General features: G+C 44.2%; 1 protein-coding gene across 2 annotated transcripts in view; it reads right to left on the bottom strand.

Moving 5' to 3' along the window:
• RTF2 (replication termination factor 2) overlaps positions 1-11,393 on the bottom strand; it is a 73,356-nt gene extending 61,963 nt beyond the window's left edge. For both annotated transcript variants that reach the window (XM_056844979.1, XM_056844980.1), the window contains exons 1-5: positions 11,284-11,393; positions 8,548-8,642; positions 8,354-8,447; positions 6,849-6,988; positions 4,072-4,150 (exon numbers count right to left, since the gene is read on the bottom strand). In XM_056844979.1, coding sequence (XP_056700957.1) covers positions 4,072-4,150; positions 6,849-6,988; positions 8,354-8,447; positions 8,548-8,642; positions 11,284-11,352 — 477 coding nt within the window. In that variant the 5' untranslated portion in view covers positions 11,353-11,393. The remainder of the gene's footprint in view (positions 1-4,071; positions 4,151-6,848; positions 6,989-8,353; positions 8,448-8,547; positions 8,643-11,283) is intronic.
• Positions 11,394-12,912: the final 1,519 nt, after the last annotated feature.

Raw genomic sequence — 12,912 nt, 5'->3', positions numbered from 1 at the left:
AAATTCAGCTGGATCTAGGAGTTATCTTTAAAAAGACCCTCCTTTTGTTTTAGGGAGGCAAGGGAGATGGAAGCAGGGACTGCATATGCAATGCGTGTCACACCCGATACCTAGAACATCACAAGGTGTTTCTTCTTTTCCTGCTTTGAGCACATTTGCATTGCAGTTAATTTTGCTGCTATGCGCAAAGGGGGGGTGTACGATTGGGGAATAGAGCTAATTGCCGCTTTAAATAAAAACAAAACATTATATGCCCAATACATGGCAACCAGTGCCCTCCGGGCCCATTTACTAAACCTCGGCTGATCTTAAGAAGGTGTTATCAGTCATGCTTCTGAGAGTAACTTGTGATCTGTTATCAACTCATTCTTTTAATAGTAGAGACCACGAAACCTGGAAGACGATAACAGACTCTTTTTTCTGTCCCAACTGTTACTTCTGTCTAATTTCTTTTGAACCAAGACACATGGGTCTCTCTGCAATGTGCATGTGGGGGAAAAACCTAAGGCTACAAATCAAAGCTTTAACAAAAACATTTGAAATGAACTGTTTAGTGTAAAGTTTCAGGCAAGTGGTCGTGTTGGTCTTCAGTAGAAGAGCAAGATCTGAGTCCAGTAGCACATTAGAAACCAACAAGATTTGCAGGGCATAAGCTTTGAGAGTCCAAGCTCCCTTTCATAGAATCATGGAGTTGGAAGGGACCACCAGGGTCATCTAATCCAACCCCCTGCACAATGCAGGAAATTCGCAACTACCCCCCCCACCCCCAGTGACCCCCCTACTCCATGTCCAGAAGATGGCCAAGATGCCCTCCCTCTCATCATCTGCTTAAGGTTCTAGAATCAGCATTGCTGACAGATGGCTGTCCAACTTTTGTCAGATACTTTGTCTTGAGTCAAAGCTCCCTTCGCCAGATACATCATTTTGTATCTGGCGAAGGGAGCTTTGACTCTCAAAAGCTTATACCCTGCAAATCCTGTTGATCTTTAAGGTGCTACTGAACTCGAACCTCATTTATTGTAAAGATGATAATATTTCAAGCCAGCAGTACTGTGATGAGTATTGACTCATTGTGGAAATAAGCCTTTAACTGTAAAATTATGTTTTTTTGGTTTTTTTTACTCCTTATGGTTTTATGCTGCAATTAAACACAAGCCCTATGTGGCAGGGGCCCACGGTATCTGAAGCATCAGGTAATCAGATCACAGGGAGAGGCCCTCGACTGTTCCACCAATCAAAGAAGTTAACTTGGAGGGTACATGAGAGAGGGCCTTTTCAGTGGCAGCCCCACAATTATGGGACAGCCTTTCCAAGGAGGTGCATCTGGCCCCCTCACTTTCAATCTTTAGGGGGCAGCTGAAGAAGGTATTTATTTAGGACCCCGTTTGATTAAATTATTAGCGGTCCTAACTTGTGATTTTAATTTTTTTTATGTATTTTATCTATATTGTAAGCTGCCTTGAGCTCCATAAGGAGCTGAAAGAGAGAGAGAGAGAACATCATTATATTAGGTGCAATAACTGAAGGGACAACCATATGAGGATTACTGTTTGTTAGGGTGCCTCCGTTTCCAAGGAGTACATGGCAACTGCTTGTGGAAGAAACCGGCAGAGCCAACACAGATAATATAGCTATGGTTGCTGAACTGTGTTCAACATTTCAACCTTCCTGTTTACAATCAACAGTCGCTTCAATTAAGCCTGTGTGTAGAGGGCAAACACATGTAACACTTCTGTAACGATACGCTCACAATGAAATCCAACTCACTTAAAGCAAACAGCTACTAGAAACATTCTGAAAACACTACCTCTTTATTACCAACTTGTGGACTGGTTGGAAACTACAGTCTAGACATTAGGAAGAATTTTCTAACAGTTAGAGTGGTTCCTCAGTGGAACAGGCTTCCTCGGGAGGTGGTGAGCTCTTCTTCCCTGGAGGTTTTTAAGAAGAGGTTAGATGGCCATCTGTCAGCAATGCTGATTCTATGACCTTAAGCAGATGATGAGAAGGAGGGCATCTTGGCCATCTTCTGGGCATGGAGTAGGAGTCACTGGGGATGTGGGGGGAGGTAGATGTTAATTTCCTGCATTGTGCAGGGGGTTGGACTAGATAACCCTGGTGGTACCTTCCAATTCTATGATTCTATGACATAATAAAATCCTGGAGAGGGAACAGGCCGGCTTCAGGTGAAGGGCTTGTATAGATTATCATCTTTTGACTTTACAGTTCTTAATTAAGAAATACACAACCAAGAGTCGGGGGATTCTTGCTGTTGCCTTCATGGATCTGAAGGCAGCTTTTGACACTGTACTCCATGCCTGACTGTGGCACAAGCTAAAATCAACACCTATTGACAAGAGACTGTTGGCTCTGATTGAGATTCTGTATTCTAATCCCACTGCACAAGTCCACAATGGGTTAGACACACAACTTTACAACATAATTCCCCTGCAGAAGGGAGTACATCGGAGGGGTGCTTGCCCCCTTATTGTTCAACATATATTAACAATATGAGTTCTGTTGTCTCTACTCAGGACTGCTCTTCTCCATCTATTGCCAACATTAAAGTTCCTATTCAACTTCTGTTGATGATGCAGCATATAAAACAGGTGCTTTACTACTGATCAATGGCATAACTGAAGTCCAAGTGACCCTAGCTGCGGTAGTCCACAGTGCTCCAGAAAACGCCCTCTGTCCATGCCCCTGCAACAACATGATCTTCAAGTGGAGAGGGTAGACTACAAGCCACTGATTGGTTTCAAGATGAGATACATTTATGAAGCACGTCATTTATTCCTTTGGCTACCACAAGTGTTGGAGGCTGCATCAGAAAGGCGACACCTTCTTTGATCTTCCAGTCCAACATTTTGTTCTCAACACAGACAGAATCCAACTTAAATTCACACAAACATCACACCACAACAACGCCTTTGTTCACAAAAGCAAGTTCTAGGTTAAAGCCCTGTGACCGGGGGGGAGGGGGATCTCTCCCTTGTCTCCTACTTCGTTTTACCTCAGATAATGGAGACGCCAGAGGCTTTATTCAGTTCAACAATAAAATAACAGAATTTTATTATACTTCACAGGAAAAGATATGGGAGAAAAAGGAAAGGTACAAGTTTTCTATACAAATAATGAGTTACTCAACAAGTACAGCACAGATGTCATTTTACTTAACCCCGATTTCCAACACTTTAAGGTAGCTTAGTCCCAGAACCTGCACACAGAGGTTCATGTGTATACTCTGGTGCCTAAAACTAGTAAAATATGAAGATTCTCCCTTCTTCCTTCCTTTTTCTCTCTGTGGAATTACTTCACAGCACTTAAAGTAATGATCTCACAATGTTTGGGCCAGGAATACCTCTTTCCTCAGAAATTATTCCTCTCCTCTGTGACTAGAGCCAGGGACCTCCCCAACACCCCCAAACTCTCTCTTTCTTCACCCTTCTGGGTTTTCCCCCAGTCACACTAGGCATAACCCATTATGCTGGAACCCAGTGTCAAAAAAAAACCCCTCTTTTTCCCAGCAGCTCTCTCTTAAGCTCCGCCCACTCCCCCGTATGCCCCTCTCACATACAGTCACTGACAAACATTAACGCCCCTACAACACCAGTGTGAAAAAACACACCACAAAGAATCATTTGGAGCAGGCAACCCATGAAAAAAGGATAAAAACATTTCCTGGAAACTTAGAGTGGGCAATGACTGAGCTTCCTGAGGACGCTGGGGGACAGACGTTTGTCTAAACTGTTTTGCACAGGCTATTAGTGACACATCTGTGAACACAAAGTAAAAGACGACTTTCTTGCATTACTTTCACTAGGCCATCGAACAGAAGAAGACAAGATCCTCTCAAGGATAAACAGAACCTCTACTGAGCTCAGAGCATTGAAGATGAAATCCAGGGGGAAATTCCCAAAAGCAATCTAAGCAGCAGTTAAACAAGTTTCAGCTCTTACTGTTCTTAAAAGAACATAAGCATACACACTTCTGGGCCAGAGCACAGTACAAATTTACAAGCGGTGACTTGGTGGGAGGAAGAGGGTTTTTACGACAAAAAATATCACTTACCTTGTGACAAGCTTCTGTTTTAATTTCCTTGAGGGCACGTTCAGAGAACACACACCCACAGTTCCGCAGGAAGCAAAACCTTGCAAGAATAAAAATAAAAATACATGTTACCAGATGGAAAGCAGAAGTCCAAGCTAGCTAAAGTCCGCACGAAAAGCCATCCCACTTAAACTTGTATGACTAACGTTTACCTTCATGCTGTAATCCTATGCACGCTTACCTGGGAAGAAGCCCTATTTAAACTCATGGGACTTATTTCCAAGTATAGCATGAGTGTTCCAAATCACAACTAGTCCAGAATTTGTAAGCAACAGACTGGGGGGGGGGGGGGGGCACATCTCATTGACTACACAGGCTAGTTGCCAGTAACTGGCGGTTTAGTTGGTATATGTCAAAGTGCCCTCTTGTGGATATCCCTAGGAGTACATAGTAAGAAAAGGACTTTATAGAGCCAGCACAGTGTATTGGTTAAGATGGATGGACTCTATATCGGAGAAGCAGGTTCGATTCCCCACCCCTCCACATGAAGCCTGCTGGGCAATCTTGGGCCAGTCACAGTTCTCTCAGAAGTCTCTCAGCTCACGTGGAGGCAGGAAATGGCAAACCACCTCCGAATGAATGTCTCTTGCCTCGAAAACCCCAAGGGGCAGTCACTGTAAGTCAGCTGTGACTTGATGGTATCGCTTTACTCTGCTCTGGTTAGACCTCACCTAGAGTACTGTGTTCAGTTTTGGGCACCACAATTTAAGAAAGATGTAGACAAGCTGGAATGTGTCCAGAGGAGAGCAACAAAGATGGTGAGGGGTCTGGAGACCAAGTCCTATGAGGAAAGGTTGAAGGGGCTGGGTATGTTTACCCTGAAGAGGAGAAGACTGAGAGGGGATATGATAACCATGTTCAAATACTTGAGGGGCTGTCATATAGAGGATGGAGCTGAGTTGTTTTCTGTTGCCCAAGGTCAGACCAGAACCAACGGGTTGAAATTAAATCAAAAGAGTTTCCGTCTAGACATTAGGAAGAATTTTCTAGCAGTCAGAGCGGTTCGTCAGTGGAACAGGCTTCCTCAGGAGGTGGCAAGCTCTCCTTCCCTGGAGGTTTTTAAGAAGAGGTTAGATGGCCATCTGTCAGAACGCTGATTCTGTGACAGGCAGATGATGAGAGGGAGGGCATCTTGGCCATCTTCTGGTCACGGGGGGGGGGGAGGTAGTTGTGAATTTCCTGCATTGTGCAGGGGGTTGGACTTGATGACCCTGGTGGTCCCTTCCAACTCTATGATTTTATGACGGCACACACACAATTAGCAATACTCCCGAGGTCCAATCATGCATTTTCAGTAAATAAGCAATTAAAAATGAAGCAATCACATTCACTTGTATAGATGTCGGAGTTGTATAGATGTGCAACTGCAGAGTACTTGGTCTCATGCTAACACACCTGACTGGTAAGGACCCCAGCTAGCAACACACCTGATGGGTTAAGGTCACCTGGCTAGAAATTCATTTGACTGGTCCATTAGAATCAATGCAGACAGTTTGGCATAAAGGAAAATCCTTCATTCTAGTCTGTACCCTTTGCTCAGATTGTATCTTCCTTTGGGTACCTCTTGATTCTGGACCTGTTGGGAGCCTTGTTGGCCAGAACACCTGCCTGGGACTTGGAAACTCTGTTTGGACTCAGTCTGGGCAGATAACATCTGGATTAGAGAACCAAAGTCTGTATAAGTATTCTAACTTAGTTATTTAGCTTTTATCATTTTTTCCATGATGGACACTGCTCTTACATTTGTATATTCCTGCACAACCCTGTTAATAAACCTTACTAATTATATTCTGTGGGTTTTGGGGCTACAATCTGATTCCAGTACTTTGGCCTTCACTGGCTACAGCTACCAGAGTAATTGTTTTCGATCCCCATCTTGCAAGTGTCCCACCTTGCAGGGATAACTTCTTCCTTAAAACCTGGTAAAGCTGGAGACTCTCCCTTGGTCTCTTGGCAGAAGGGTTAGTTCGAGACTGATGGGGGCTAGGACGTGGGGCATGAGGACTCATTTCTGAGCACTTTGCGCTTGTCCAACCTGTCACCATTAATGACAACTTTTGACAGGTGGGGGTGAAAGGGGGGCGCGGCAGGGCCCCTTGGGTAGTGTTTGCCAGGGGCTCCTCAAAACCTGGAACCAGTCCCGTAGGCAGGCATTCTCAACAGAATCCCACAGATTCCCCTGAAGAATCCCACAGATTCACCAAACCCAAAGTACTGTATATAAACACTGCAATGAAAGGAAATCAGGATCAAGCCAGGTGACAGCTGCGGGGGGGGGGGAGTTAGCAACTCTACTGGGTACTTTACTTGTTTCAATCTGGTACTACCAACTCCTGATACTTCAAGGTGCTGTAAGTTTAAATTCAGCACATTAAAAGTAACAAAGGACTTGAGAAAATAGGCAAGAAGACAAAGAAGGCACCAAGGAGGTTAGTGACATAGGAATTCAGGTGTATTGTTTTCCATTGATTTTACTGGGAAATACAGTTACTGGAGTGCAAAGGCCCTTATTCTGGAGAACCACCGGGGCTTGGATCTTAAGTTCTAATACACATTTCTTGGAGTTGGCTGCCAGCCCCTTATTTGTAAAATGAGGCTATACGCTACAAATGGATTCAACTGGATCATAACCAAATTAACTGATGAAGAAACTACTGAAATATACAAACCAAAATCAGTTAAGGGAAGAGAATGACTCAGAATAGGCATTTTCTTACAATTAAACAGAAAACACTAACCGATGTCTTCCATTCATTTCCAGTCCCACTATAGGGCAAATAAAACGAGCACTCTGGATGTCATCGTATTTATCTCCCTTGGTGTTCCCCTTGTCGCCGGCCCAAGCTGGATTGTCTGTAAGGTTCAGTTCTATGACATTCTGAAAGAGAATACACAGAAGCCTTAGCTAAGTTGCCTTTTGTCCACGTAACCTGGAAGGAAGATACAGCCAAAGATACCACAATCCTCCTGTCTACCAGTCTAACATTAATAAAGTTATATGTTGACTTACTTAGAGCCGAAGTCCTGATCTTTAATGGGGGTGGGGGATCTGTGCCAAACAAGTGATGGAACTTGCTTCTAGCAAGCCTAAATGGTTTCTAAAACTTCAGCTGGTGGAGGCAAGCTAGGATGGAGTAAAAATTAGAGTACTGGACCAGGATCAGGGAAACAGGGTTTATATCAGTCTTCCACTTTACCCTCAGGAGGAAACCTTGGGCCTGTCACCATCTCTCAGCTGGACCTAGGTAACAGGGTTGTTGTGGGGATAAAATGGGGTGGGGGAGAACTAAATATGCTGCCCTGATCTCCTTGGAGGAAGGACAGAATAAAGATCAAATAATCAAACAAGCCACAGTAAGCAAACCTTAAAGTACCAATGAGATATGTGCTGATCACACCCTGAGCACTAAGGCCTGACTTCTATGATTATGTGCCACCAAGTCCCAGCAAGGTAAGCAATTAAGCACATAGGTGACAGAAATAGGCATTATGAAGAATAAATCCATTAAAAACTGGATTTAAAAGTGCTGGCCGATTAGGCATTCAAATCAGACTAAACATAATAAGCAAAAAAGTACTATCAAATATATTATTAAAAAGGTCAAGGTAGTCCCCTGTGCAAGCACCAAATCATTACTAACCAACAGGGTGACACTGCACCCCAACGTTTACTAGGCAGATTATGTTTACGGGGTGGTCTGCCGTTGCCTTCACCAGTCATCTACACTTTACCCCCAGCCAGCTGGGTACTCATTTTACTGACCTCGGAAGGATGGAAGGCTGAGTCAATCTGAAGGTGACTATCTGAAACCGACTTCCGTTGGGATCGAACTCAGGTCATGAGCAGAGCTTGGACTGCAGTACTGCAGTTTACCACTCTGCGCCAGTGGGCTGGACTAGATGACCCTGGTGGACCCCTCCAACTCTATCATTCTATGATCTCAACAGGAGAGGCAAGAAGCAATTGGATCAACGAAAGACGAGCCACGCAAGGGGTCAAAGGGCCACGGAGAAGCACATGGAACTTCATTAGAGAGAAAAACAAACAAACCCACATCTCAAGGCTGCCTGATTTTACAAATGGGCATCATTCCAAAGAAATCTGTTCTTCTGAATTTCTTTAAAATAAACTGAGCTTGTGTTGAGGAACCAGGCATAATTAACTGACTCTGAACTGGGCACAACAGATACAGCCTTCAGTACAAAAATACTGAAAAAGATCACAAGCAGACAGTTTTTTTACCTTAATACTCTTTATATGGGATGCAGCCTCCATGATGGCTTTCTCGGAAGATTTTTCCAGCAAAAATTCAATGATGGCATCTTTGTTATACAGCCTGTCATAAGAAACACATTGCGAAAATGGATTAACTTCACAACTGAGAGTTATTCAGAAATTAGGATTCCTTTAAAAGAAAAAAAAAATTACAATCATACCTGCCAAGCTCACAAGCGACTATAGGTCTGCTTAATTTTTCCTGACTCAGAGTGCAGTAGTACCACTGGGCCACTAGTTCGGCGTTTTTGTCAACCTGAGGAAGAGCAACAGGTACATCAAGAAGGTAAAGGCTCGCTCAAAGCCAACACATTTTACACCCATCTTTTGTCACACTTTAGAATCCTACCTCTCACAAACACTTCATATTCAATGTGCTTTAAAAAAAACACCACAGAATAATTATTAGCAGACAAGCACATGGCTAGTGCTACTTAAACGATTCATCTGCAGGTTTCTGGCACCAATCTCCAAATTCATCAGTGGAGGGTAGGACCTTCCATTGTCCCGTTTCTATGTGGCCCTTTGCAATAGGTCTGTGCAAAAATTGCCAAGAGAAGGGGCAGAAGAGCAGTTGCACACACACACTTACCATTATATACATGCTGACATATCAGAATTGACAGTAGCTTCTTAATGTATAGACATGCAATGAAATATCTGTATGGAGGCAATCATGGCTTGCATGTTCCTTCTGACGCCGAAGGGCAGCCCCCACACTATGCCCACACTATCTTGAAATCTTCAAGGTCCACCTCTTGTTTTCAGTTCTTTACTTGGATGTGAACCTTTCTCTATTACGGTATGTTATACAAACCACATTTGAACTCAATTTATCTCCAATTTGCTTGTATGTTCAAGCAGTAAAACTGAGTTGACAGAGGCTTTGTGCTCATTTGCCTTGATATCACTGTATAAATAATAAATAAGCACTATTCTCTGGTGCAATTCTATACAGAACCACAATACAGGATCATTAGTAACTGGGCCGTGGCAGAAACACTATGCAGTTCTTTGTGTAGATAATAGCTACTCCCTTAGTAAGAACAAGTTCTGAATTTTAAATATATCCACTGTCTCCAGTAGCACTCATGGTCTAGAGGCTGAACTATGAAGCTCTCATAAAATACTGGCCAGCCTCAAGCAAACAGCTTTGGGGAAAGAAATTTTACCAGTGGCCAACCAGGTAGCTAACTATCTCAAATTCCTACAGAGCTCAAGTCTGATAGTGTTGACTGGTGACAGTTTTTCAACCAACAGATTCGTCCCTTGGTGTGCCGGCCCAATAAGCACACCAAGGAGGAGAAGGTTTAAAGATTTATTATTCAGCTGAATAACAGGCTCCAGTCCAAAGCAGAAGCAAACACTTTTAGTCCAACATAAGATTACATACTTGCCAAGATGTCAATTACAAACGTCACGTTCTCCTCCTCTTTACACCATTCTCTTACCACCTTAGACATACAACCTTAGACATACATTGTCCTGTTACACCCACAACATACCTCTTCATAGATCCCATGATCAGAAAATGGAGGCAATACCTCCCCTTAGGGTGGGCAATTTACAGTGCTAATGAGGTAACACCCCTACTTCTGTCCTTGACCAAGTTAGCAACCTAATCCACAATTGCTGAAACAATGAATGCCCGGAGAAGTTCTGTGGGAGATGGGCATATATCATCCTTTTCTTATCTCCTGTCTTCTTGCAGTTACTTTTTGCAGCTACTATTTACCAAAGAGTCCTTCATTCATTATCTTGCAGCTTTATGGCTGTCTTTTAGCTCAGTTTAGCAAAAACCTTTATTTCTTTAGTGCATTTTCTCATTAACCCTTTGGTCAAGCCTACAGCTGTATCAAACCTATACATGAATACCAGGCTCAGCAGCTCCTCGCTGGAGTCTCCTTCTGAAACATTTTAGAGTCCTCCCCCCAACAGTGTTGTTACCCACCCTGAGCCGGCTGCGGCTGGAGAGGGCAGGCTAGAAATTTGAAAAATTAATAGAATGTGTGAAACGAACCCAAGAAGCTTCATGCCTTTCGGGGTGGGGGTGGGGGATTGCTATGTGGAAAGTGTTCCTTCTCCTGTTTTCCAGTCAACAGTTCTCTCCCAGTATGTACTTTCAGGTCATGCTAGGAAAAGTTGAGGGCAGCAGGAAAAGAGGAAAACCCAAGAAGGGATGGATTGACTCGATAAAGGAAGCCGCAGCCCTCAGTTTGGAAGATCTGAGCAAGGCTGTCAAAGGTAGGACATTTGGAGGACTTTCATTCATAGGTCGCCATGAGTCGGAAGCGACTTGACGGTACTTAACACACACACACACGTACTTTCAGGAGGCGAGAAGGAGAGGAGGCGGTGGGGGAGATGCTTCACCCTTGCAGGATGGTGAAACAGTAGAAAAGGGCAGGAGTCCAGTAGCACCTTAAAGGAACGTTGATTGCACTATATTTTCCCCCTTTTAATATACAAATCCAATGCTTAAGTGACTGACATAACGCCTTTTTTACTAAGTGATAGGGACCCCAAGGCTACATTCTCAGTGGCAATATTTGTTTCAGTCCTTATATCCCTCCAACACTAGATATATGCTGCTCAAGATCAATTGATCAAGGAGCTTCTAAGGGATAAAAGGAAAGTAGCACCTTAAAGACTAACAAAAATATTTTCTGGTAGGGTATGAGCTCTCGTATTTCACCCTACTAGAAAATATTTGTGTTCGTCTTTAAGGTGCTACTGGACTCTTGCCCTTTTCTACTACTGCAGACAGACTAACACGGCGACCCACTGAGGATGGGGAAACGGTTCACCAGCACTCCCATAGTTGCCCGTCTCCTAGGACCTTGGCCTCCACCCACACCCCCCATCCCCGTCCGGCCCCCTCCCATGCCGTCTTTCACCTTCTCGACCTTACGAGGCCCCTTCACCAGCTCGTGCCTCTTGGGGATGGTCCCCCCATCGCAACCCATCTCGCCCCTTCAGCTCCCGCCTCACACTTCCGGGTTGCCCCGCAACGAAGGAACGTCCGGTCACGAAAGACAAGGCCTTCCGGCGCAGGACTTCGGAACCGGGAAGGGGTTGATGACGTACGCCGCTGCGTTGCTAACGGGCCCCTAGCAACGCGACTCGCACGCCCCGGGAGGAGGCGGGGCAGGCGGGCGGGTCGAACGATCCGCGCTGATAGGGTTGACGCCCGCGTGGGCACGATGAGGGTTGGGCTGCGTGGTGCCGTTACTGCCCCTATCAGTTTTAAATCATCTGCTTGTACTCTTAGGGGGCTTTGAGAGTAAACGCTCCTGGGGATTAGGTCTGGGCAAACGTGCATAGGTTCTCTTACAAAGGAATTGCAAAGGGAGATTGGAAAGAGAAACTGCTGAATTCCAGCTGCTATTCAAACTAAAGTCAATGCATTGACCTGGGCTGAATAAAGACCTTGCATTCATGGCTCATGACCAATGCTGATTTCTCCACATCCATCTCTCCCCTGGACATCACAGACTCTGCTGCAGACCACACCTAATCCCATCACGCCTGCTATTCACATTTGCATGCTGTTAACATTTACATGTTAACATTTACATGTTAACATTTAGAAGCTAAAATGACTAAACTGAGGCTGTCGTATTTTGGTCACGTCATGAGACGGCAAGAGTCACTGGGAAAGACCGTCATGATAGGAAAAGTTGAGGGCAGCAGGAAAAGAGGAAGACCCAACAAGAGATGGATTGACTCAATAAAGGACGCCACAGCCTTCAGTTTGCAAGATCTGAGCAAGGCTGTCAAAGACTGGACATTTTGGAGGACTTTCATTCATAAGGCCGCCAGGAGTCGGAAGCGACTTGACGGCACTTAACACACACACACAACATTTACATACTAATGCTTGTCTGAATTCACTCTACTTAAAGACAGATGGGATTCACAATTCTAGCTGTATCTGAAGAAGTGAGCTGTGGCTCACGAAAGCTCATACCCTGCCAGAAAATATTTTTGTTAGTCTTTAAGGTGCTACTGGACTCTTGCCCTTTTCTACTAGTGCATACGTTTGGTTCTGCAGCCTTAAACTGATTTCTTTGGGGGTAGACTGCATTGTTAGGGTTGCCAGGTTTATGGTGGGTGGTGGGTCAAAAGGATATTTTGCATTTTGTAATTTTTTTAACTTTGAATGTACTATGTAGATTATAAGATGAATATTCTTTTGTATTTTTTATTAGTTATTACTTTTTGTTATTGTATTTGTTTTATTTTATATGTTTATGTTATAAAAATAAAAAAATATGTTTGTTTGTTTTTTAAGGGTTGCCAGGTCCCTCTTTGCCACCAGCGGGAGGTTTTTGGGGCGGAGCCTGAGGAGGGCGGGGCTTGGGGAGGGACTTCAATGCCATAGAGTCCAATTGCCAAAGCGGCTATTTTCTCCAGGTGAACCAATCTCTTATTGGCTAGAGATCAGTTGGAATAGCAGGAGATCGCCAGCTAGTACCTGGAGGTTGGCAACCCTATGCATTGTACTCAGGTTTACATCTGACTAA

This window comes from Euleptes europaea, chromosome 2, assembly GCF_029931775.1.
Source record: "Euleptes europaea isolate rEulEur1 chromosome 2, rEulEur1.hap1, whole genome shotgun sequence".
In the NCBI taxonomy this organism is placed as follows: Eukaryota; Metazoa; Chordata; class Lepidosauria; order Squamata; family Sphaerodactylidae; genus Euleptes; species Euleptes europaea.
Note: the sequence above shows the minus strand (reverse complement) of the source record. Positions and strands in the feature narration are given on the sequence as shown.